Source organism: Anarhichas minor, unplaced genomic scaffold (genome assembly GCF_050575085.1).
Source record: "Anarhichas minor isolate MPS153535 unplaced genomic scaffold, ASM5057508v1 ptg000035l, whole genome shotgun sequence".
NCBI classification, from domain to species: domain Eukaryota; kingdom Metazoa; phylum Chordata; class Actinopteri; order Perciformes; family Anarhichadidae; genus Anarhichas; species Anarhichas minor.
This window is the reverse complement of record NW_027466481.1, coordinates 2,808,920-2,832,850: the sequence shown is the minus strand read 5'-3', so window position 1 is coordinate 2,832,850 and position 23,931 is coordinate 2,808,920. Positions and strand designations below refer to the sequence as shown.

At 41.0% G+C, this 23,931-nt stretch overlaps 1 protein-coding gene across 1 annotated transcript; it reads left to right on the top strand.

Moving 5' to 3' along the window:
* Positions 1-13,321: 13,321 nt before the first annotated feature.
* On the top strand, positions 13,322-23,147 carry csf3r (colony stimulating factor 3 receptor). Its single transcript, XM_076106839.1, has 17 exons — positions 13,322-13,948; positions 15,905-16,006; positions 16,758-16,832; positions 17,012-17,308; positions 17,416-17,548; positions 17,684-17,850; positions 18,352-18,521; positions 19,295-19,445; positions 19,746-19,825; positions 19,941-20,148; positions 20,258-20,446; positions 20,662-20,763; positions 21,036-21,182; positions 21,265-21,405; positions 21,511-21,607; positions 21,687-21,765; positions 22,438-23,147. The coding sequence occupies exons 3-17, from the start codon at positions 16,769-16,771 to the stop codon at positions 22,909-22,911; spliced, it is 2,499 nt and encodes an 832-aa protein (XP_075962954.1). The 5' UTR covers positions 13,322-13,948; positions 15,905-16,006; positions 16,758-16,768; the 3' UTR covers positions 22,912-23,147.
* The last annotated feature ends 784 nt before the right edge of the window (positions 23,148-23,931 follow it).

Below are 23,931 nucleotides of genomic sequence, written 5' to 3'. Positions count from 1 at the left end.
TCTTTTTTGTTTTTTTACCCCATCTCTATTTTGTTTCTTTCTACAAATACAGCTTGTGGTTAACAAGTTGCCATGTTGAAGTGTTGATTTGAAATGCTTTTTTTCTGTAAGGAGGGTTTGTGCTCTTCCAAGGCTGAAGCAATTTACCACAACACACACCTGATTACAAATGAGAGAGGCATGTGGGAATATTGTAGCAGAGTGACTTGTTTCGGCCATTGAGACTTTAATTAATGTCATTATGTTTTCCACAGTTTTCTGATTGGGGGACATGCACGTTGTACATATATTATTGACTCCATGTAATCGTGTCATTTCCCTCTTTCAGATCATATTTATTTTTCCCCGCATGTTTGCTTACGGAAATTAAAAACGAGGCAATTAAACGCTTCAGTAAACAAGTATGATAGAAATGAATAGTAGACTAACCATATGAGCACAGTCTGTAACAGGATGTATAGATTTGACCACTCTAACAGCAGCATGTTGGTATTTGCATTAATTTGCTAGTCTCCTCTAATGGTACCGGCACAATGTTTAACTGAAATCCATAAAATCCGTCATTTTAGGAGCTGCAGGACGACAAAGCTGAGGAGGGCCGGCGATTGTTTTGAGGTAAAGAACGCCCTTGAGTCTCCAAGGCATTAAGGAATTAGATCTTTCTCCATTTAGATGACCTCATAGTTATGGCCAGCACTCCTAAGCAGGCCATGCTTTACACCTGCAGCCTCACCTGGAAGGGATCTCCCCATCCTCCAGCCAGGAGACATTATACCAAGCTGGAGGTGGAGCTGAACTCTGCTCTACTGCAATTCAGAGGCAGCAAAAAGTCAAATGCATAAGCTGTTTGTAACACATGGTCCATCCAACCATACCATCCCTTTTGAATTCTTCATACATTATCACTGTTAGTGGCAGATATACATTTGGTATGTGTTTATGCTCATTGATGTTGTTACTGTTGTTGTTTTTAAGGGAATCAGTCCATCAGAGCAGCTTCCAGTGCAGGTCTTTCAACAGCATTGACATTTCCTGTCAGCACAAATAAGACATTGCTCAATGAAGCTGTGGTGGTTCCTGGAGTAGTTTTCCGCTGTATTTGCAGTAATGTCTCCTTTCACCACAAGGATGCTGGCCAATTAAAAACTGAAAATCTGTGGTATTCAGCAAAACCAAATGACTGTTGACTGCTGTGCAGCAGCCTACAGTATGGAGGACTGAACTTCCTCTGAAAAGTTTAGGGGTTAGCTTCCAGATGGTCGACAGATCTGTTTAAATTCGCCATAGGGGAGGATGGGACTCCTGCTGCAATAAAATTACACTTGTCGCATATGACACGTAAGCATACTATGCAGCTATTGTTAAGGGAAACTTGACTGACTAATCTTTACTATGCATGATTAATACTTGGTCAATGTTTTATAAATGTTTGATTACCTTAAATTACTCTTGTTTAAACAGTACTTTTGTGTGCTTCACGACTTACTTTGTACTTTTATACTCGTGCTACACATTTGTGACCTGTACTGCAAAACTTTGACCATGGAACTTAGAATGTGCATCACAACTATATTTTCATTGGAAAATTCTGTTTTCAAGTTCATTTCACGCAGTGCCAAGTCTAGATGCAGAAAGGGCAGGTGGGTGCTGACAGAGACGGTTGCACAGACACCATGAACAGAGGGAAGGAGCCAAGACCTGCCAAGCACAAACAGACACCAGCAAGTCCCCAAATGACACAACATATGGAGTACAGCTCAAAAAGCCCTCCACCCTTCTCCACCCGCCGTCATCGCATCCTCTTTTTCCTGCCACACAGCAGCTCTGTGAAAAACAGGCACTGAAGCTGCGATAGCAAGTGGAGAATTTGAATATCTATTTTTGTAACAGTGGCAACCATGTTAGGCATTCTCAGAAGACATGCTAAATCGTAGTCCCCCTGCTGAAAACATCTAATTCTGTATAATAAGTGAATCACTGAAGCTTGTTAGACAATAACATTCTCCCTGCAGTATCAAAAGCCTGCAATGGGATACCTGAATACTGCTTTATTGTGAAGACAGAGAGTGCTGGTATTTGTGATGCATATTTCTCTTGATACGATCAATTGAATCGATGCGTCGCCCTCTACAACTGCTGCCCACCTCTCATTAATGAGGCAGAGGCCAATTACAGCCCAGACCACCTTCCACGCCTTCATTAAAGGCACACCCCTTGTCGGCAGGCCAAAAAAGGAGACAGCGGAAAGAGTGCTTGACCTTGACTTTATACCACTTCACTTTCCTCAGCAAAAAAAATAAATAAAATACAAAAACTTTCCAGCCTTTCTTTGCCAGCGAATGAAATATTTCTCAGCTTTTCAGAGAGATAGAGATGATGGAGGAATGAAGGCATGGCAGTAATCTCAAGCATCAGCCATCCCAGCTCTCTGTCTATGTCGGTTTTCTCTTTTCCTTTCTAGGCTTCATTCCCCCCCCCCCCCCTTTGCCGACCTTTCACTCACTGTGCCACTTTGTGTATGGCTCCATTACAAAAGCCCCCCCGAAACATTACAACCTACCACACCAGCAGCATGGCTATGACTGCAGGGCTTGTCCAGATGTGCAGTGGATCAGACCGGCGTTACCAGCAGGCCCCACACCCACAGACATTTAGGAGATTCACAGGATGTCACAGTCAGCAAACGCATGCTCCCGGCTTCCCAGTTGTGGGGCATTCAAAGCTGATCGAGGTTCAAGTAACTTTCATCCCGTTGACTCGCTCACAGGAGTTAATCGCCTCTTCTGCAAAACCGAATAAAAGGGAATTCATCTCTTAACTTTGCCTGAACCGTAATCTGGTTTTTACAGATGGCGCATTATATAATGATGATATTGTTTTGTGATGGCAATTGATGAATTCAGTGCCAAGACATGACACCACTATGACCACTTACAGTATTCATCACAAATGCTTGTCACCATCTGTCATCCCCCACAAACGCAGCGATCAAATGGCTGGTAGTGGGCACATGGAGAACATGGAAGCAGTAAAGTTAAGTACTGGACCATGTTAACCAGGGTTCCAATGTACATCATCCATTTCAATGGCGACTACACTACAAATCAGCATCGTTAGGCACTGAATAAGAGTGTAACCTTTCTATGTTTGGCTGTGTTTTGACATTTGCATATTCATTTAGTTGATCATTTGAGTATAAATTTGAAGGAAACAAAAATGACTTGTCAAGGTCTTTAAAAGAAACAGTGAAAATGAATATAAAATGAAAACCTGAAGTGGTATAGGAAGGGAAACTAATTTGAGGAAGGGAAACTGAAATGAACGTGCTACTGCTACAACTTCTGCCTTATTTGTTATTAATCTTTTTTTATCATTAATGCAGTTGTGAAAATAACGAGAGAGACGTTATATTCATGAAAACAATATGAAGCTCAGACACTGGCAGCTGGCTTAGTTGAATTCTGCCCTGAAGGAAAAGTAGAAGGTGTAGACAGTATACCTTGAATACTTATAGTATGTGTAGTTGGAAAACATACAGAATGTGAAGACAATAAGCCGTGATAAAATGCAATAATAGTTTTTAATGGAAGAATGTATGCATATACCTAATTTACCAGACTAGAACCATACAGGAGAGTTGCATTTTGGCACATGCTGATTTGCTTTAGTTCAGCTTGTCAGAATTTGCTGCTGAGCATCATTGAAAGTTAGGGTGACGTCTTTGCTTGGATAGCAAAAACACTGCGAGGAAGACACCACTGTTTTTTCATCATTACTCTCTTTCCTTGACTAGTTTGCTCGGGTTTCTCGGCCTCTGTAGAACCAGACAGAGCTAATTAATCCCTGACACTGAGCTGCGCACGGGGAGATGGTTTGGGACAGCACCATGCAAAGAGGAATCCAACACATCCAAATGAGGCCTGACAGGCGACTGTGTCCCCAATGCAAGCCACTGCATGCGTGCTGGAACTAGCCACAAGGGGTATTTGTTCAAGATATCACAAAAAATATTTGCTGACTGCTCTTTTTCCTAATTGGTAAGTTATTTAAAGGAACCATCCTGGTGGTGTCATTGTTAATTACATGTTAGGCCTTACAGCATCTTGTTGTCTCTTTTTTTTTTCTTGATATGGAAATCCTAGAGAGAGGGACAGATTGCAAGCAACAGTCTATGCTCGGTTAGTTAAAGAATGAGGAGACAGGCTCCAAAAAAGTTCAATTAATTATTGTCTCAAATTGCAGGCTCAGCATGCCTGGTGCAGGCAAGCCTCTATAATGAAAGTTGTGAACAGGAGATGAATTGGAGCGCTTTCTAATTTGGTAATGTGGAAACAAATGCTTTGCTTCCTCTTGTACACAATCTTTATTTTTTTTTTTTTGATATTTCACTCGGTGTGTATTTCGACCATTTCTTTCTCACAGAAACTGTTGCTCTTTGTGTGTATATGTGTCTCTGTTCCCTCACTCCCTCTGCTGATTGATATTCGTGCTGTGGAGGCAGCCTGAGCCCTAGAGCTCAGTATCTGTTGTCCACAGTGGTGAGAGGGAGAAAGTGGAAGCGGCAATAAAATAATAGAAATGTTAGAGATGAGAATCCTGAAATTCACTAAATTCCAGTGTGTTCACCTGCTTATTGATCATTTCCATGAGAATCAAGGTTGCCAGAATCCTGTGCTCTTGTCAATCTGAACCATGAGGTTGCGAGCAGTAACAAGAGAACAATAAAAACTGGAAATACTGTTTCAAGCTACAATCCTCACTGTAAATATTTAGTACATACAACCTTACCGGATGAATTTCATCAAACAGTATTGTGTCACTTTTATGTCACATTACAGCCTCAATAGTGTGCTTTGTCTCTGTTATTCAGGCTCTTGATCTTATACAGTTGTAGTCTCGTGATGGTACGTGGGACCAATGTTCAACCGGGTTCCCACCTATAAATTATTATGAATATAAATAACAAATGTATGTGGATGTAGATTTATGGAGGCTTTATTGTCTTGGATATTTTTAAAATCCTGCTTTAAGAGTAATGTAGGCACTTTGCCTTTAGCTGTTTTTGTCAACAATAAAAATTCACCGTAGCACTTTAAAATAGCAAATAAAATGTTTGTAAATCCCGGGTACCAATTATCTTGTGGTCTGCAACTTCAGTTTCAGGTTCCTGGAAATAAAACTAACACGTAAGACAAATGCACAAAAACATAAAGATTGGACGGCTGCGTAAACTCTCACTCTTTATCTCTCTCTCGGCTCGTACATACAAACACACACACATACGCCCACACACAACCACTGGAAAAGACACTCTGGCAAATATTGTTTTTACTGATATGCGGATTGGGTTTAAGAGCGGAACGCTGAGCATTTCAATCTAAACAGTAAACACTCTTAATTGGATTGTGTGCTTATGTGCTTTGATGTGAATCCTCTAAGGACTGTATATGATTAGGCCTAATTGATTCTGATACATATTTACACGAGTTTAGAGAATTAGTCCAAAACAAATGCGAGTGGTTTCATCATGAATCTAATGGCAGCACATTACGTGCCGTGCTTCGGATTGAAACGGCCATTACCGGACCATCGTATCGTTGCAGTGTCAAGAGTTCACTGGTCACTTGGCAGTACGCTGAGGCGGCTGTGTCTCTGTCAACATCCTGTGGACCTCCCCCGCTCATCGCAAATGAGGCCCAGGGGGGACGATGGGAGCCGAGCGAGGGCGCTGGTCGTCACCCCGAGGTTGAGAGGTGGAGCACTGATCCTCTGTTGCCGACCTCATATAGCATCACCCGCCTCCAAAGGCTGCGTGTCAAGCAATTCAACCTCGGCCACATGGGATATATAGGTCTGCTGTAGTGTTCCGAGAAATGTCGGCCATCTCCAAGCAAAGTACAGTCACATTGCTGATGGACACGCCACCGCCGCCGCCAGTGTTTATCAGACAGTTTGAATGTGTGGGGCTGTGTTTATCAGGACTGTGCACTGTATGGAAGTCAAATAGCAAACTTCAAGAGTCCACCCTAAACAACAGATGTCCTTCCAGGTGTAGGAGCAGAGGATTGCGTCTGTAGGTTGATTTAGGGTTGGTGCCACTTTTTGGCAGGGTGAGACTGTGGTTGGGGAAATAACAGGAGCTCCTTGGCCAAGCGGGCATTCACATCTTTGGTCTCACGTCACCTGTAATTTAAATTCCATTACTTGCCGTGCCACACTTCAAAGAAAGCTCAGGTCTATTAATTACCAAAGTATGGGTTCAGGGTAAAGGTGAACGTGCAATTACAGAATTAAATCAAGTCTCCGTTTACCTTGTCAGTCCTGACAGAAATAATTTGAGTGAATTATTAAATGCTTCCACCACTCTCTGCTGCTTCATTGTTGGCTCAGGCATACCCAGCTGCAAGAATACAAGCTATGCTCCTTTCTCTTTCAAAGTAAAGCGATCGTGTTTTTTACTGCAATTAGTATTGACCTGTAACTGTACATGTTTATGATAAACAAAATTTAAAAAAAACACCCACTGTTACTGCTTTACCTTTGCTTCCAAATGCTTTCTGTGTTCCTTGAACCGTTTGATAAAAGAGGTCAAGCTTAATGAGATCATTTTAAATTTGTGGTGGTTATGGTAATGGTAAATGTGATATCATTATCAGGGTTTTAGGCCTAGTAAATTAGAAGTTGTAATTAGCTACCTGTTCAGGTAATTTAAATTTCTGAGGTGATGTTGTTAATTATGCTGCAGAATTGATAATATCGGCTTTTACTCGCACCTATAAACATGTCTTTTTTCTTTTCCTCTGCAGAGATTACAAAATTGCACCGAACCATAAATATTGGCATGACTCATCCCTGCTCACATGGACATGTTTTCAACTGTTTCACGAAAAGGAAAAATAACAAAAAAAAAATGTCTTGTTTTTGTCAAATTCTGCTTCAAGCAAGCATTTTAACTAATTGCCTGTAATGAAGCAATTTGCCAGTGGCTGACTGGATTCAGTGGTTGAGGTTTGGTCTCTATGACTACCAGCTGTCTGTAATTACTAAATCAAGCCAGAGTGAGATTTTGGGCAGTCAGAGTGGCTACAAAAGAAGTCAGGAGTGGAAAGTGTTTACAGTAATTGCGTTGCTGGGGAGTTTATGCAGACATGACTGCAGGGATGTGTGTGCCACTGGTGTTTTTTCTCAGGTAATTTAAAACTTGATGTGTCCTGTGGTTAGAAAAAAAAAAAAAAAAAAAAAAACATTGCTGCTCAGTGCTGTGCTGTTTGTCTTTCAGTGTTTGTTGTCTTTTGCAGCGCTGTTGTGCTTCACTCTGTGTCAGCTGGAGGTGTGTATTGTGCCAAAACAGCCAGAGGTATGTAGTGTGCTTCGATTGATGTTCCTACTTTCTTATAATTACCCATTAGCTGGTATATTTGACATTTCAGAACGATGGAACTGCACACACAGAATAAATATGTTTTATCAATACTTCTGCATGTTGTTCTGTTGCAGCTCGTGCAGCTGCCCTGGGTTTGGATTATCCTGGAGTCCATGGAGCCCCTTATCTCTCTGGACCAGCTCGGCGTGGGATGCACCCCAGCATGATGCTGTTCAGACCTCAACCTTACAAGAAACTTGATGAGACTGAACCTAACATGGCCTCCCACAAACAAAATCAGCAACACATGAGATCCCTAGATGACAGAATACATAAACAAACGCACTCCAGGACTTTGCATAGCACTCACAGTCCAGTTCAAAGTGAATACGCCACCGCCCGAGTGCTCAGCCTTCCCAGAGGACGCTCCGTTTTTAACCGCAAGTCCAATTTTGAGGAGGTCAAGCATGTTGCCCGTCCAACTCTAGCTGAATCCCCGGGCCGGCCTAACCTTGTGAATTGGGATCCCCGAGGTCGCAACAAGCCGCTCTCGTTTGTCCACAACGAGCACGGCAGTGTTGTTGACGAGTCTGTCCCAAATAGACGTGACATGTCTCTGAGTGGGCTGCCCCAAAGCAGGGGTCACGGCACTTACCCGAGCGCTCTAACTGGATATGGCCGGGTAAGAGCGGTTCCTGTCCTCCGTTCAGCTGGCTTCACCAACAGAGCGATGTCTAGCCGAAACCCTGCTGTCGGTAGACCAGAATGGATGGGGTTCTCTGGCCGTTTTGCTCATCCCCTGTAGAGGCGCCTCAATGTCAAACAGGTTGTTTTTTTCAAGGTAACCCTGTTCCGAGACGTCTGATAAAAAGGAAAATCAGGTCCAGTTAGAATGTCAGTGAGCTAAAGGCTCTGACACAGCTTGGCTGTCTTGTCAAATGGTGTTCCTGTGAGGAGTTGTTAACAGGCAAGCATTTTGTGAAGGTTGAAGAATGTGATTTCAGAATGTATTTGTATGGTTTTCTCGAACCTTTTATTGAAAATAAAACAATGTCAAACTTATCTGTGTACAAGCTCCTGCGTTGTTGTTTCCTCACCTGTAACTCTAAAACCAGATTCTCTCTTGAATACAAAATGACCAACGGTTGTATTTCTCAGTGCCTCTTTCCACCCACCCCACCATAAATGTGTCGCTGAGGTCTGGATGTTACCAGAGTGCCATCTGTTGGTTCTAATGGGTAGTTCTCCCTTTGGCTCACATTCTTGAGCACAGGTGCTGCTTAACAGAAGGTCAGCTTTTGACAAATCCCCTAATCTGTTTACAATCTGCTGTTTGCAAGTACTACGAGCAGTTGTGCTTATTCATCCAAATAATCTTGGTCTTTCAATGCTGTCATGTTTCACTGGTTGTCTGGCATTTTAAATGGAGACAATGAGGTATTAAAATGCAGCCTTAGATTTAGAACTTGTGTAACTGTCTCAGCAGATATTGAATATATTGAATATTTTTCCTTTCAGTCATTCTTTTACCAAAGGAGAGCAGGACCTAGAAACGGGTGTATTTTCTAGTCGAGCTTAATTGAAGAAACCCTTCATATGTCAACCCCTTCGCTTTGATTCCTAACTGAAATACATTTTGAGAGAGTGTGAATGGTTGTTGGGTAAGGGTTATTCAGTGATGGACCCATAAATCAATCAATCAGGAGCCAGAAGGAGAGTCTGTTGTGAGCGCTCATCCAGAACGCGCATAAGGAAATGAGTGACAGAACAAAGTAAAGCAATCAACAGTTTAAGGGGAGCAGGAAGGAAGGCAGTGAAGAGTAACCATATATCATACAAGATGTCAGGTTGGGCAGAAAAGAAAAAGAGGATGTTCAGCAGCTGCAGGGAGCTCGCTTGAATCCCCACCTGGAGACCACACATTTAGGTAATGTAGAACCTAGAAGTAGAATATGTCTTGCATACATAATGTTGATCTCAGAGCGTCACACACTAAATACATGGAGAAATAGTAACCCTTCAAGCCGGTCCTCACAGTTACCGTTCGCTACACGCGTACACATTTCCTATTGCATCCTGCAGTTGTTCGCCTCCTTACCCTCGATCAATGACTTAATGACCCGTTGTACGGTTTAAAAATGGACGGTGAAATCCAGCAAGTAGGAGAATCTGCTGTGTATAAACTTGTGGGTTGAAGCAACCTGAGATGCACCTGCAATTTATTTAAGCGCATATCGCCAGCAGCTCGCTGGGTTAATGTCAAAACATGCAAGATGGAAGGGTTATTAGCATAAAGTGACATAAGTCTGACATCTCTTCAGATCAGAACCTCTCCCTTGCAGTTATCTAGTTTGACTCAACTTTTATACGGACAGATGAGATGGCTGACGGCAGCAAGTTAGCCAAGAAAACAGTTTCTTCACATGAAAGAGGGAGTGACAGTTTGTCCATATTAGGGTTGGTTTAGTTGGAGAAAAACAAGAACTACATTGATGTGCACATGTTGGACAGAATAATATTTATACCTGTAGAGTGTTTTTTAAAACGCATACCACACAATAGTGTTAGTATGATGTGTACTAGGAGGAGCTTTTGTTGAGGCTTTGAGGGGTTTTGATTTTACTTTATGGTTATTTTAGCAGCAGATCTAGGAATGAGCAGCAGTACATTTATCTGTAACATTTGAGCGCTAAAATATAACAAATTATAACTTGGATGGTACTCTTATTACATTTCCAACCTTCTCATAAGCCATGATTTGATGGTTTTTGTGAGTGTAAATATTATGAACCACTGGAAGTTGTAGTTCAGCTCTATTCTTTAAGATTTATTTCTGTTTGACAAAATGCACCCAAGGGTTCAAGCCCAAGACAACCCTGACTACTTGCTCGGAGAGGAAGGGCAGTGCTTTCGTCACTTTAAACATCAATAGTAGCCTTTGTGCTCTGACAAATGGCAATGGTAATTTTCACCATCTTTTGATGCCAAAATATTTCCGGTGCCCCTGCTTGGACCGGAAGCCATCTTTGATCTCGGCCCTTGTTTTGAGATTCAACTACACATCTGTAAAGTTCCCTGACTGCATCTAGCACAGTTGCATCGCTGTCGCAGTGACGAAATCGGTCTCCAGAAGTACTCAAAAACAGCCTCTGTGGCAGTTACTGTAACTGTCTCTTGGACCACATTGCAACATGAAGACACACACTCACACGCACACACAGACTAGCAAAGTGTAAACAATACCAACTGTCACAGCTGGTAATAACCTGTAGCTTTAGCAACATAGCTTTATTTAAAAAAGTTATGAATCCCTCCATGTCAGTTTGACACAATCCAGCATGCAAATATGGAATGCCTCGCAACATTTCACACATACGCTTGTTTAACTTTCTCTGCCTCACAAAACAAATCCCACCACAGTTGATCAGAGCTCTGCCACGTCCTCAGTGCACACTTGGTGTAACACACACACACTGTCCTTTTAAAGTAACCTTCGCTGCCTCCCTTTACACAATCCCAGACAGTGGTGGTTAATAAGAACATGTATTTGTTCCTGTGTGAGTTTTGTGTTCTGTGTGCGTTTCCTGCTGGTGTTCCTTTCCTCTCCTCTTGTGGCTCTCTGTGAGCCCACTACATCCTGCCAGCACAACTGACCTGTGGTAAGAAGGAAATCGATAGTCAATTCCATTTTGCAGCCAGCGTCTGACAGGTACTAGATAGGAGTGGATTGGGTGCATGTAAGGAGCCGGAGCGTGAGTCGGCACTTGACTTACCCCTTTCCTTTCTCTCTCTCTCTCTCTGTCTCACTGTCTAGCTCGACCAAGTACAACAACTCAGGTGTATGTTCATGCATTACGCGTCATCTAGCGTTAATGTTGAATATGTATATAATATGTATATTGAATATATACAAATGATTGTGATTCTAATTAGAATTTGTCTTGTATGATAATTGTTAGGCACACAATACAATAAGTTACATCCGAATAAAATGCATATGGCAGGACACTTTGTTGAGCACATATGCAAACAGCATCTGTACACATGTGATTATAACAGCGGTGACGGGAACATGCACCTTCCACACTGTCACTTCTCAGGACATATGGTCGCTCCATCTGGGAGGTTTTGATCATGTGGGCAGCTAGTAGAGAAAATATCTGAGCCTTCACTGCAGAATACAGTTTCAGAAGTCTGTATGAATTCAGTTAGTCAGTTCACCGCTTTGGTCCAGACTTGAATATCTCTATTGCCATGGTGGTCCCTAACTTTTGGGGTTTTGGGGTTTTTGGTTCACTTTTTTTATTAAAATATCACGAATAAAACTCTCAAGCAAGTTAGCTTGCACCATTAGCAATGTTAGACTCCTCTTAGGGGTGCACAACTAAATTTCATCTTAGCACCTCGAAAAATAATGATTATTTACGTATTAGGTCTGCTATTGTTATTTTATGAAATTATTTTTAGCCCTCAACTTCTATTGTTCTTTATGTATTTCATGTTGATGTGATGGCCCAGTTTTCCCAACAAGGGTCATGCACCTAATCGCACTAAAGCACTCAAACGTTGATGTATGTACAGCTGAGGCAGGTATTGAGAATTTAAAAGCACAAAAATATCTCTGACTCGAGATTAAAGGACTGATTTGAGAACACTTTCAGAACTCAAAACTTTACTCTTGAACCTTGGGTACAGTATATTGATTTTGACTTATTGAGTGGAGTAGTAGGATGGCATTGTTTCATCAGAAGGCACCGGGCCTTAAGCATTTTTAGATTTGAATATAAGCCTTCATTGATAGCAGATGTCGTGATTACAGCAGTTGTGATTGCAGTTAACTACTGTAATTCTCTGTATAATAGTAGATGGATTTTGGAGGATATTCCCAGTAGTGACTAATTTGGGGTTAGTCACATCTCTAATGTGCATAACAATCTAAAGAGGAGACAGCATTCTATTAAGTACAAGAACCGTAATCAAACCTAGCAAAGCGTCATCAGCTCAACGTAGCTTGCAGGCCCTCAGCTAATTTTACTGCTCACTGAAACGTAGCATGTAATACCCAATAGATGGAGAGCGCTTTGTTCATTACTGCCAATTAGGAAAAAAAGATCAAGCAAAATATGTCAACGCATGATAACCAGTTAATGTATTTTTAATTAGTGCATGCTTTTCTTTTCTCCTGTTGATTCCTATTCACAAACCCACCCCTGTGTGCATTTAATTCCTCCTCCAGCGCCTCTTGATGAACAGTTAGCTTCCATTATGTTTTTGAGAGCGGCGGAGTGACCGAGCGGGGATGCCGTGAGATTAAAAGTTGAGTGGGTGAGCTCACTGGCTCGCCTCGTGCACCATTTTAAATGAGGTCTCAGCGAATCATTTTACAATTTAATAAGCTAATAAACCTGATATGGCAAGTAGTTTGAAGTGCCCTTGGGGGGTCAAGGCACAGTTTACAATCCCATTTAAGAAGCTTGTTCTATTACCCTGCTGACAAAAGCTTGGACAGGCTCAGAGAGGGAGATGGCTGCGTTCTGATACAGCAGATCCGTTACTTCAAAGGTCACACTCAACACTGAGAGGTCAGTCTGAACCCGACTCACTCCATTCCTCAAGACAGCTCCCTGGAGTCTTATCATAGGGCGTTTGATAGCCGCCATATTAACACCTGGTGAGAAAAAAGGCCGTCAAGTAGAGTTGAAGTACCTCCGCTCTCTCATACAAGCAAAGGCCAGACACCTCGCCTGTCTAGAGATTACATTAAATTGCTTCAAATTGAGTTGCAAGGACTGTTCTTATTACTTCATCAGCAATCACAAATGCAATATATAATATAGGAATAAATAAACCGATATCACTTGTAAAAAAAAAAAGATTTTGTCCCAGATTAGATTCATTTTAGTTGATTTATTTGCCTATCAATAGCTGCAACCGTCGGTCATGTGGGGGAAAGATTCTAGTCATTCCTCGGACAATGAAAGTGGTTTTAAAGTTTTTTTCACCCACATCTTGGTGTGAGCTTCAGAGTCATTTTAGACTCCTAGTATGCACAATTTTAAAAACAGGATTAAGGACTATTTGAACACGGATGTACTTGTACTTCTAATTAATTTGCTTTTTTTTTGTCTGTTACTTGTCTCTTTAATGTGAAATTCCTTATGTTGTTTTTAACTTTTTTTTCAGTTTCGTCTTTAAGTCTGTTATTTGTGCATTTATGTGTGAAACTTTCATGCTGCAGTCTTGGCCAGGACTCCCTCAGAAAAGGGATTTTAAATCTCAAGGGGATTATCCTGGAAAATAAAGGTTTAATAAAACATAAATTAACTCTTTTCTCTCGAGAATGCCCCATCTTTAAACACCCCACTTTTTTTCTCCCCGTAACTGGGCCCCATCAGTCATGTGTTTCTTCCTGGAAAATAGTGAAGTTTCACAAATTCAAAACAAGGATGTTGCTGCTGTTGCTGCTTGGCGAACATACACACATGTCCTCCAGTCTGAGCTGCTTTGAGCCACACTGTTTCATCTAGTGCTATCAGGGCTGATGAGAGCCTCTCGTCTTTCTGGGTCTGCTGCAGCTGCTGTGTGGTGAGTGGCAAGCCTCTCTGATGGCTCTCCTTTATCTTCACATCAAGCGATTTGCCGCTCCTTTCATTTTGGTACTTGTGCCAGATTGAAAAGGGAAACTTCACAAAACTTGTTTCTGAATGACACAGGTTCAGCCTGGAGAGTTGCATCCTGATCCATTTTTACGGACTGCTCAATTTAATTTAATTATTCATTATTTATTCAACACTTGCTTAATCAGATTTCATTTTATTTTTGTGCCTGTTCTGTATTGTACTTGTGCCATTTATTATCCTTTGTAGTTTCCTGTCTAATAACGCCAGTACATTTTTAACAAACATGAAATACTACAGATATCGAGGATCTTCAGATATTAAGGATTTAACGAGGAATTATAAGATAAGACAACACCTTCAAAGTAAAGATACTTGAAGTGTTATGCTGAAAACATGTAAAATGTATTAATGACTTTTAAGATAGTAAAAAAAAGAATGTTTTTTGCTTTATTTTCATGAAAACAATAATTTTGTGTGTTTTTTCAGCTGTTTTGTGATTTTGTCATTCTTCGAAATGGCCAGTGTTGCTGTGAAAGTAACATTAGCATGTTAAGCTAAGAAAAACATAGATGTGTTCTGGTCATCCATTAAAAAAAAGGGATGTGAAACAGATTGCATTCCTCCTTTTTAGTTTCCTGGACTTTTACATCTGCTGACACTAAAGCTTACCCTGTCTAAGCTTGGAGGAACTGATCTATGATTGATAGGTGACTAAATCAAGAAACAATAACTCCTATCAACGCCTTTAGTTAAAGCACAATACTTAGTGTGAGAAATATCACCAAAAAGGGGAAATAGTGGCCAGTTTGTCATTGCACATGTGTCAAGGATATTGCCAAATCCTGATAGAGGGCGTTTTGTAACCCCCAACGGGAAAGGAAACATATGTTGACTAGAGCGAAATGTACCTCTACACGCAGTGACATGACTCACTGAGACACCAACATGAATCCAGATAACATTTTCATCAATACATGAGGAACAAAATAGGCCAACACCCCTAAAATATCTTGTTTTCTTGTATGCTGTCCTGTATCAAACTGTGATTGTTGACAAAATACACTCCAAATTTAATATCACATCTTTTCTCTCCCTCTCTCTATCTCGACTGCCTTTTGTCAGAGCCACAGGCAATTACCTATTAGTGGTCAGCAGAAATTCTAAAAAAAGGAAAGCTGAGGAAATGTAGGCCTTTATGCACACGGCTGATAAGAAACAGGGAGACATTGCATTTCTTTCACATCGCTTTAACGTGGACTTCTCCAAATAGTATGTTGTTGGGCGCTGAGGGAGGCGATCTGACTGTGAGTTTGAGTGATAGTTTCAAATTATTAAAGCAATACCTTATCGTCTAAATTGACACTCTGAACGTTTCTGCCCAAATGTAGACATGTTGTTCTAGACCAGAAATACTTGGAAGCGGGTTTTATGGAAATCTAATTGCAAATCATCTCAATTAATTCGTTTTGCCTTTAAAGTATATGTTGAATTGAACTCTTTTTCAAATGTTTTTTGCATCATAAATCACGGAAACAATTGAATATCCTCGTGTTTTCATATGTGAAATATATTGTGGAATACATTGTGAAATGTCTAAAAACCACAAGTCTGTATGTGTGGTTTGTCACGGGAACAGCTGTTTGCATGCGATAAACCATATGTGAATTTATGTATTTATGTATTACATGTGAAATCTTTGTTTTCTCACGGGATGTCTTACATGTGAAACATCACTTAAAAGTACCTGATGTTAGTTTCTCAGTGGATTCGATGTGAAATGGTGTTTTACATATAAATGATCATGTGCCTTTCTTTTATAATGGAAACACTTTTGTCAACCAACTGATTCGTATAAAGAGGGAAACTAACTGTTTCCACGTGCTTCCAGACAAATAACTGCTTTGTCTTTTCTCCCACACAGACACAGAAAATGCTGTGAAGGCATGTCTGTGCCTCGTTGACGTTGCTTTGTCAGCAGCTACCAGAGTTCAGTTGAATTTTAACGCTTTGTAGTCGTGTAATGGTGAGTATTTCAAAAAGCCACTCCTCAAAATTAATTTCAACTTAACACCTGCGCTTTTAAGCTGAGGTCCCAACTGATTCCTGAATTTAAGAACCAGGTTCTTGACTTACGATCAGAGTTAATATGCTGTAGAATTGCTCCCATCTGCTTAGCTTACAGGCCCCTGTCTGCTGTTCATTATACATGACCAATCAGCTATTGAGCGCATACCCAACAGGGCTGGTTACCTTCTAACAACTGGCAATCAAAATCTTCCTGCTGCTTGGAGGAGTTTCATCCCTTTAATAGAAAAGTGTAAGAGGAGAGAGATTTTTATCCTTTCTACAGAGCATTTACATTTCATTTTTGTAACAGCTGGAATGTCACATCTTTTGTGTAATCCTTTTACACAAATGTGGAATCAAGCTGTCATAAATGTTGATTTTTATATTCACGAGTGTCATGTGTCTTACACAGGCTGCACTCGACTATTACGTTATGACGCAGTGGATGCATTCTCTATCTGTCCGTTTATTTTTGAAATATTACGCATTATGGAGATCACATCCTTGCTCACATCACCCTGCCACTCCAAACACTTGAAACACCACGTTGATGATGTCTTTTCAAGCGACGGACGTCATCACTCTCAATACTTCCATCACACAACGCACAGTGTCGCTCAGAAGGAACGGCAATTCAAATATTGTGTTGATAGGGCATGAAAGTTTGTAATTTAGGAATAATGCCTTTCAATTTGGCTGCCCAACAGGTTTTATCGTCATGATATCCACATCAGTGTCAGTGATTGTCGTGCTCGTGGCGTTTGTGAACGGAGCGAGAAATGGTGAGTGTGTGCTTTCAGAGTGAAGAAGCAAATCTAAATGGAAATTGACAGACGATTGTTTTTACACCTTTCTTTTTCTGACTCTTAGATTCTTCCAAACTATATTTAAAGCTGGGCATTTACAATTAAGATTCTCGTCAACGTGGCACATCTAAATTAATTTTCATTCTCATTGCTAGAAGACGACATACAGCCGTGTGCCAAGGTCCAGACGTCCAGCTCAGTGGTGCCTTTGGGGTCACCTGTCACAGCCACCTGTGTCATCAGAGACGACTGCCCTCTGGTCGTTGGGCGAGCTGTTCATATAGCGTGGCGCCTTGGCGATCGTTTCCTCCCCAGCAGCCCCGTGGCCAATGAGAGCGGCAGGGTTTCTGAGGTTGTTATACCAAGCTTCAATCGCACCAGGGAGTTCCTCACCTGCTGTGTCCAGGCCTCTCCTCTTCAAGTAGTAGGAGGAGTGGAGATCAGAGCTGGATGTGAGAACGATTTAGAAGAGATCTGACACCTGTTAATGGATCGGTAGATGGATACTAACGTAATGTAACAACTTCATAACCTTTTTCACCTTATTTCTCCTCTATAGATCCACCAGAAGCACCACAAAACCTCAGCTGTCAGACAAACCTCACCACCCCGAACACCCTGACCTGTAGCTGGGACCCTGGGCAGCAGGAGACCCACCTCCGCACAAAGTACTCCCTACACACCGAGATATGGTAATATTCTGCCTGTAAATGCCATCTACCAGGAATACACTGAAGCACTTACCAGAAAGCAAATATAATTTTGTTTACAAAGTATGTCTGTGAGTTTGCACAAACTGTGTTTCCCAAATTCTAATTTCATTTCAGGGATTCAAATGAGAACCACACTTACGAGCTCCAACCAGGAGTCCACCGTTACACCATCCCTCGCTCTGGCTTTGGCTTCTTCTTAGATATGAAGATATATGTGAAGGCAGTGAATGAACTTGGAGAAGCAACATCAGCACCTATCGTTTTGGAACCTGTCGGCGCAGGTGAGAAATATAGAAGATATGCACCATGTTAAAAAAATATTTGATTGTTTCTATTGTTGGGGAGTACTACTGCAGACGTGAAAAAGTTGTATTAAGCATTTTGTGGCTCCAGAAGGAGATAAGAGAATCTGACAAATGACAAGTGAAGTCATTTGAGTCAGTGCTGGTTTGTTTGGACTGGGAAATGGGGTCGCAACTTGAGAAATGGGTTAACAATCTTTATTTTGCAGTAGATGGAATATGTCTTTTTTTATCCATATGGTTAAAATAGGCTTTTAGTATTCTGTAAATACCTTCAGACCAGCTCCTATGTGTAGTTATATGACCCTCTGGATCTCTTTATGTTTATCTTTTGGAAAAGCTGCCTGGCTCTGAGACAAATTAATACATCTAATGTCATCTAATGTTTTTCTGCACATTTTAGAAAAAGTAAAAGAATTGTGAGGAAAAATGAATTCCATTTTAATCACAGCTTTTGCTTTGTTTACTGTTTTGTCACAGCTAAGTTTGACCCACCAACGATTCTGAAGATTGAAACGATGCCTAAAAAGTACGGCTGCCTAAAGCTGAGCTGGAGCTTATCTCAGCACCAGGCCTGGATGCATGTCTTCCACCTAAACCTGGAAGTTCGACTTATGACTGCTGACAGCAGCCAATGGAATGAACAACCAGTGAGTAAAATTCATTCCGGTGTCAAGATAAACTTAACTTTAACTTTTGACACAGTAGCTATAAGCAGCCATGCAGTAATAACACATGCTTTAACTTCATAATGTGCTTGCCTGGAGTCATATTTGTAGATCTGGGACAAACCCATAACGTCATCCAGGCTGGACTACTGTAACTCCCTCTATCTAGACGTTTCTCAGGATAACATTTCCCGTCTACAACTAATTAAAATAGCTGCTGTCTGGTTCTTAACAAAGTCCAAAAAACAAGACCACATCACCCCTATCCTTGCATCCTTCCAATGGCTCCCTCTTCATTTCAAGATAAACATCAAAAACCTTCTAACTGTCTACAAATCTCTTCATGATCACGCCACTGCCTATATCTCACAGCTTCACACCCCTTACAGCACCACCAGACCCCTCAGATCCACCCTGTGGGCTGCGCCCCATTATAATGGAAAAAGGCCAAGGACAGGACTTTTTCTGTAGCGGCTCCTTAGCTCTGGAAAAGCCTTTTGGAGGCCGTTAGACAGTCTGTTGATACATTTAAGATGCACCTTAAGACCCACTTTTATTCTCTAGCTGTAAAGTGTGTTTAACCTGTTTTATCCAATTCTCTGGGTTTATCTTGTTTTATCTATTTCCATGCACATATGTGTCTCAATGGTTGTATATAAGGTTTCATATATCTTTGTGAAGCACTTTACTGCGAAACCTGTTTGCTTTTAAAGTGCTATATAAATTAAATAAACTTTAACTTAAACACACGATAGATCCTGGTGAACCGGGTTAAAACCACCAGATCCGTGGACCAGTGCCGTCTCCTCCATGGGACTCAATATCTCGTCCAGATTAGAGTCAGATACCAGCAGAGCCCCTGGAGCGAATGGAGCAGCAGCCAGTCTGGAGTCACCTTGGACAGTGGTAGGGCTCAGATCAATTCACAGTGACACAATCAGTCACTCTAACATTTTCCAATCTATTGCCTTTTCTTCCATTCCCTGGTCTTTTCAATATATGCTAATGCCATGTCTACATCTCCCATTGCTTTGCTCTATAGCACAGGCTTAATTGATGTATTGAGTTCTGCCGCACACTCAGGCAGTGAATCCATAGTCCACAGCCACCTGTCTTATTGAGGAAAGTTTTAGTTTTTAAAGAGTGAGGAGAGAAGCGCAAGCTTCTGACGAACCACTAAACTGACAGCCGTCTCTTTCTTTTCAGCTCCCACTGGACGCCTAGACTGGTGGATGAGGGTATCAGGGGATCACATGAACAAACAACTCAACATCTTGTTTTGGAAGGTACACACATCACATGTTGCTCGACACCTGTCACGGGCTGATGTATTTTCTGTCGTAGCTCTTGTTGAGTGTGCGAGGTCTGCCTTTAAAATGCCCTCTCACTTTTTTTTTTTAGCCATCAAAACAATTCCGTGCCAACGGCAAAAATGTGTCATACATTGTCTCGGTGAAAAAGCTGCCAGGTGAAAATGGAAAGTTGTGCTCTACAATGGAGAATTACTGCTTCTTCCAGCCTCCCGTGAGAGCAAAGAAAGTGTACCTGCGTGCTGTTAATGCAGCAGGGAGATCCTCCCCCACTGAAGTGCGGATTTACCTACCTAGAGGTAAAATTGACCACCTTAAACCCGCTTAAACTGGTTTAGAAAGTAGCTCAAATATGATACAGATTAATACATTTCCCCACAATGTGTATGATGTGTTTTGTGTCTGTAGCTCGTGCAGTGATATCAGACGTCACAGTCATTCCTCAGGATGACAGATCCATGCTGGTCCAGTGGAGAAGCCTGCTGTCTTCCAGTCTCACTGGTTTTGTGGTGGAATGGAGACCTTTGTTACAAACGGACCTCTCTTTCACCCAGTTTGAATTAACTGGCAGAAACCAGACACTCCTTGTAATAACAGGTATGTTTTATAGTATTTGTATTGCAGGTTTTGGGATCCATGTCCCTCCGATTTTACTCAACTTTTATTTGACTTTCCTAATCTAGTGTTTATCCCTTACCCCGAGAATCCACTCTCATACAATGTCTTCTTTTTCCTGTGCACAACCTGCCTGTACACACTGTTAGGAGCTTATGGGCACTGATAAACTCTAACCTCTTCACTCTCATCAATAGGCAGCTTTGAGCCCTACAAGCCCTATGGGATCTCTGTGTATCCGAGGTTTAAGGATGGGATAGGCCTTCCTCAGACTGTTAATGCCTACTCCAGACAAAAGGGTAAGTCACCAAAGACACAAAGAGGATCACACAGAGAGCAGGCAGGGGTGTGAGAGTTGGGCTGCCTCAACTTTGAAGAAGTGAGAAAAGAGGTTGCCACATGATTTCACAAAAACAGTGCAATCTATTAGAAACAGCTAATCCATGATGTAATAATGCCCTCTTGTGGATAGAAATTAATACTTTTTTTTGCTGGGCTGAAGGTTTCAAATCATGAGCATAATCACTCATTAAAGCTGGAATAATGACTCACAATATTTATTTTTTTTAAGCTCCATCCATCGTTCCGAAAATTCAAATTGAAAATATCTGGGAGTCACGGGTTGAGCTTACCTGGGATGAAATACCATTAGACCAAAGGAACGGAATCATCCAGAACTACAAAGTCTTCTACTGTGATAGGAAGGGACCCATTAACGGTAGGTTAAAGACCTTAATTGAACTGTTCTAAAACATTTTCTTCTTTACTTGATCCTATCTGATGTCTGACACTTCTTTCAGTTGTGATTGCTGACCTGGAAGCGAGGAGAGTGATGCTGAGAGACCTCAACAATGTGTTTGTGTATGAAGTTTTTATGATGGTTAGCACGTTTGGTGGGAGCCGGAACGGGACAACATTTGAAATCCCAATGAAATCCTTCGGTTCGTATTAACATTCGGCAGTGGCTTTCTAGAAACATGAGATTAAGACAGTGTCTATTCCCACAGCAGATATGTCATCAAGAATGCTTATTCTTCTCCTCTCAGATGCAGTTGCTGTTGTGGCAATTGTAATTGTGTCTGTTGTTGGACTGTTATTGATGGTTATCTTCAGCGTCATGACTTGTTTCTCCAACAACAAAAGGTGAGATCATTGTCACGCTGACTTAAGCTGTGAAGCTGTGGTGTCATTCATTCTGAAAACATTTTTCTTTCTTTTGCAGGCTAAAGAGGCGTTTTTGGCCAGCTGTTCCAGATCCGGCTAATAGCAGCATCAAGAGATGGACATCAGAATCAACACAGGTGCAGAACATTGACTTGTGCAGCATTAAATGCTTTGGTGTAATAATAACCCACTTCAAAAGCTTCTATTTTATTTTAGTAATGGATCAAATGACTACGTGCAATGTGAACGGAATTGGTAAAAAGGATGAACCCACAGATCATTATGACCAGCTCTGCAGTTCCCCTCTGCTTTTAACATTGTTTTGGTTTTACAAGCCGCAAATTTTCTCAGTGCTCTCCTCACACCCAACAACCAGCCGCAGCATGCAGCTGTTTTTCAGCAAAAAGTCTACGATAAATCCTCTGTGCACCACCTGCCCATCACCAAACAGCAGACAGACAGACAAAGTTAGCAAATACCTGATGATCATATTGGAGCAGTTAGCAGCTACAGAGACAGATACTTCCGTCAGAAGTTGGAGACCAAAACAGAGCTAAAATGGGAGGGAATATTGAACCAACAATACAAAGGAATTGTAATATTGCTCCATGTGTGCAAAAGGTGTAAACAAGCAACCGCTTGCTATCACATTCACCACAACTTTATATTTCAGTGCATCATTTAAAGCTTGTTCAAAAGTACCCATGCGTGCAAACAAAACACAAATTCTGCTTTAATATACTTATGTATGCATATGTTTAAGTGATATACTTGTCAAAATACAGGCCTTATTTATTTTCCTTTTGCAGGATTCTCATCTTGCCTTCGACAATGAGGAGCCCAATCCAATGTACCTGTCCCACCTGAGCTTCCTGGACCTCACTGTGAAACTAACTAAAGAGGACGATGACCCATGGTCAAGCAGTGCAGAGGACACCAGTGACTTGGGAGAGTCCATTTGTGGTTCACCATTCACCCCTGGCTACTCCGGTTCCAACAGCGACTCTGTTCCTTACGCTACTGTGGTCTTCTCTGGTCCATGCAACAGCCCTACGCCTCATGTCTACCTGCGGTCTGAGTCCACGCAGCCCCTCTTGGAAACTGAAGAGTCCTTCAGTCCAAAGTGCTACCATAACATGGCAACTAATGGGATGCCGAGTGAGCAATGTTTTTTTGGACCTTCCCATGATTGTGTACCTGTAAAAGGGGCAGATCCAGCCATTGTGTGGGATGACTTTCCTTTTCTCCGAGCATTATCCTTGAATGATACTCAAAATGGCTAGAAGTACTTTGGTGATTATAAGAGTAGCTGCTTTGCAAGATCTTCATCTAGTTCTGAGTTTGAAATGAGCCGATTGTGATAAGTTGATTCAGCAGAGCACATATCTGTAAATGCATGCAAGATTTAATGCTAAAATCATTTTTATATTTAATGATTATGATGTCCACACTTTGTTCGTACCACACTTTGTAGATATGTCACCTCTTTAACAAATAAACTTTTTACTGGAGAAAAAAATGTATATTGTTGAGATGATTTTGTCGTGGGGCTTATATATCATCAAAATGAAAATTACTTTTTTAGGCCAAGTTTGCAGTTAAAACTATTTCTTGGAATAAAATAATTTAACTGTATGAAGACAGAAACAAAGTGCTCAGTGTTAGTCCATTAGTCCATATTTATTTTTTTTATTTGATTAGGTCCTCATAAACATTACTGCAGTGAAATCCAATTGGAAGTATTTATACAAAATGTTTATGTATCAACATAAACCCCATAATGACGTGCTGTTTTGCTAGAGATGAACTATGAGGTAAATGGGACACTTGGTAAAATGGGACTCCTAATTCGACTATTTGTTTACTCCAAAATTTCAGTGAAACCAAAACTGCTTTAAATTTCCATTTAGTTTTATAACGATATTGGATATTAAACTGAAACGTGATAAAAATGCATCGGATATAAAGATTAAAATACAAGATTTGTTAAACGACTCCCCTTTGTACCATTCTGCTTAATTCATTATATTGTATTTTGATTTGGTTTAGCTCCTCTCTCCTCTTTCTCTTTGTAATTTGCAATTTTATGTTGGATCATTAATTCAAAACAAAAGCTTCAACGTTGCAGTTTGATATCGTAGGCTATATGTCCATATTTATATATTTAATCAAATAATTGCTATAGATTGTCCAATCATTACTATTATATATACTATTTTGATTCATTGACTTATTGATATTGGTTGTATTTATAATATATATATATACTATATTTATCCTGTACTAAAAATCCCACTCAACCT

What these genes read in the sequence shown, in the direction of transcription:
- csf3r (XM_076106839.1), top strand. Translation starts at nt 16,769, where the DNA reads ATGATATCCACATCAGTGTCAGTGATTGTCGTGCTCGTGGCGTTTGTG. An exon ending in TCCCTACACACCGAGATATG is followed by an intron (nt 17,549 to 17,683) that starts GTAATATTCTGC and finishes ATTTCATTTCAG; the next exon opens with GGATTCAAATGAGAACCACA. An exon ending in GACACTCCTTGTAATAACAG is followed by an intron (nt 20,447 to 20,661) that starts GTATGTTTTATA and finishes TCTCATCAATAG; the next exon opens with GCAGCTTTGAGCCCTACAAG.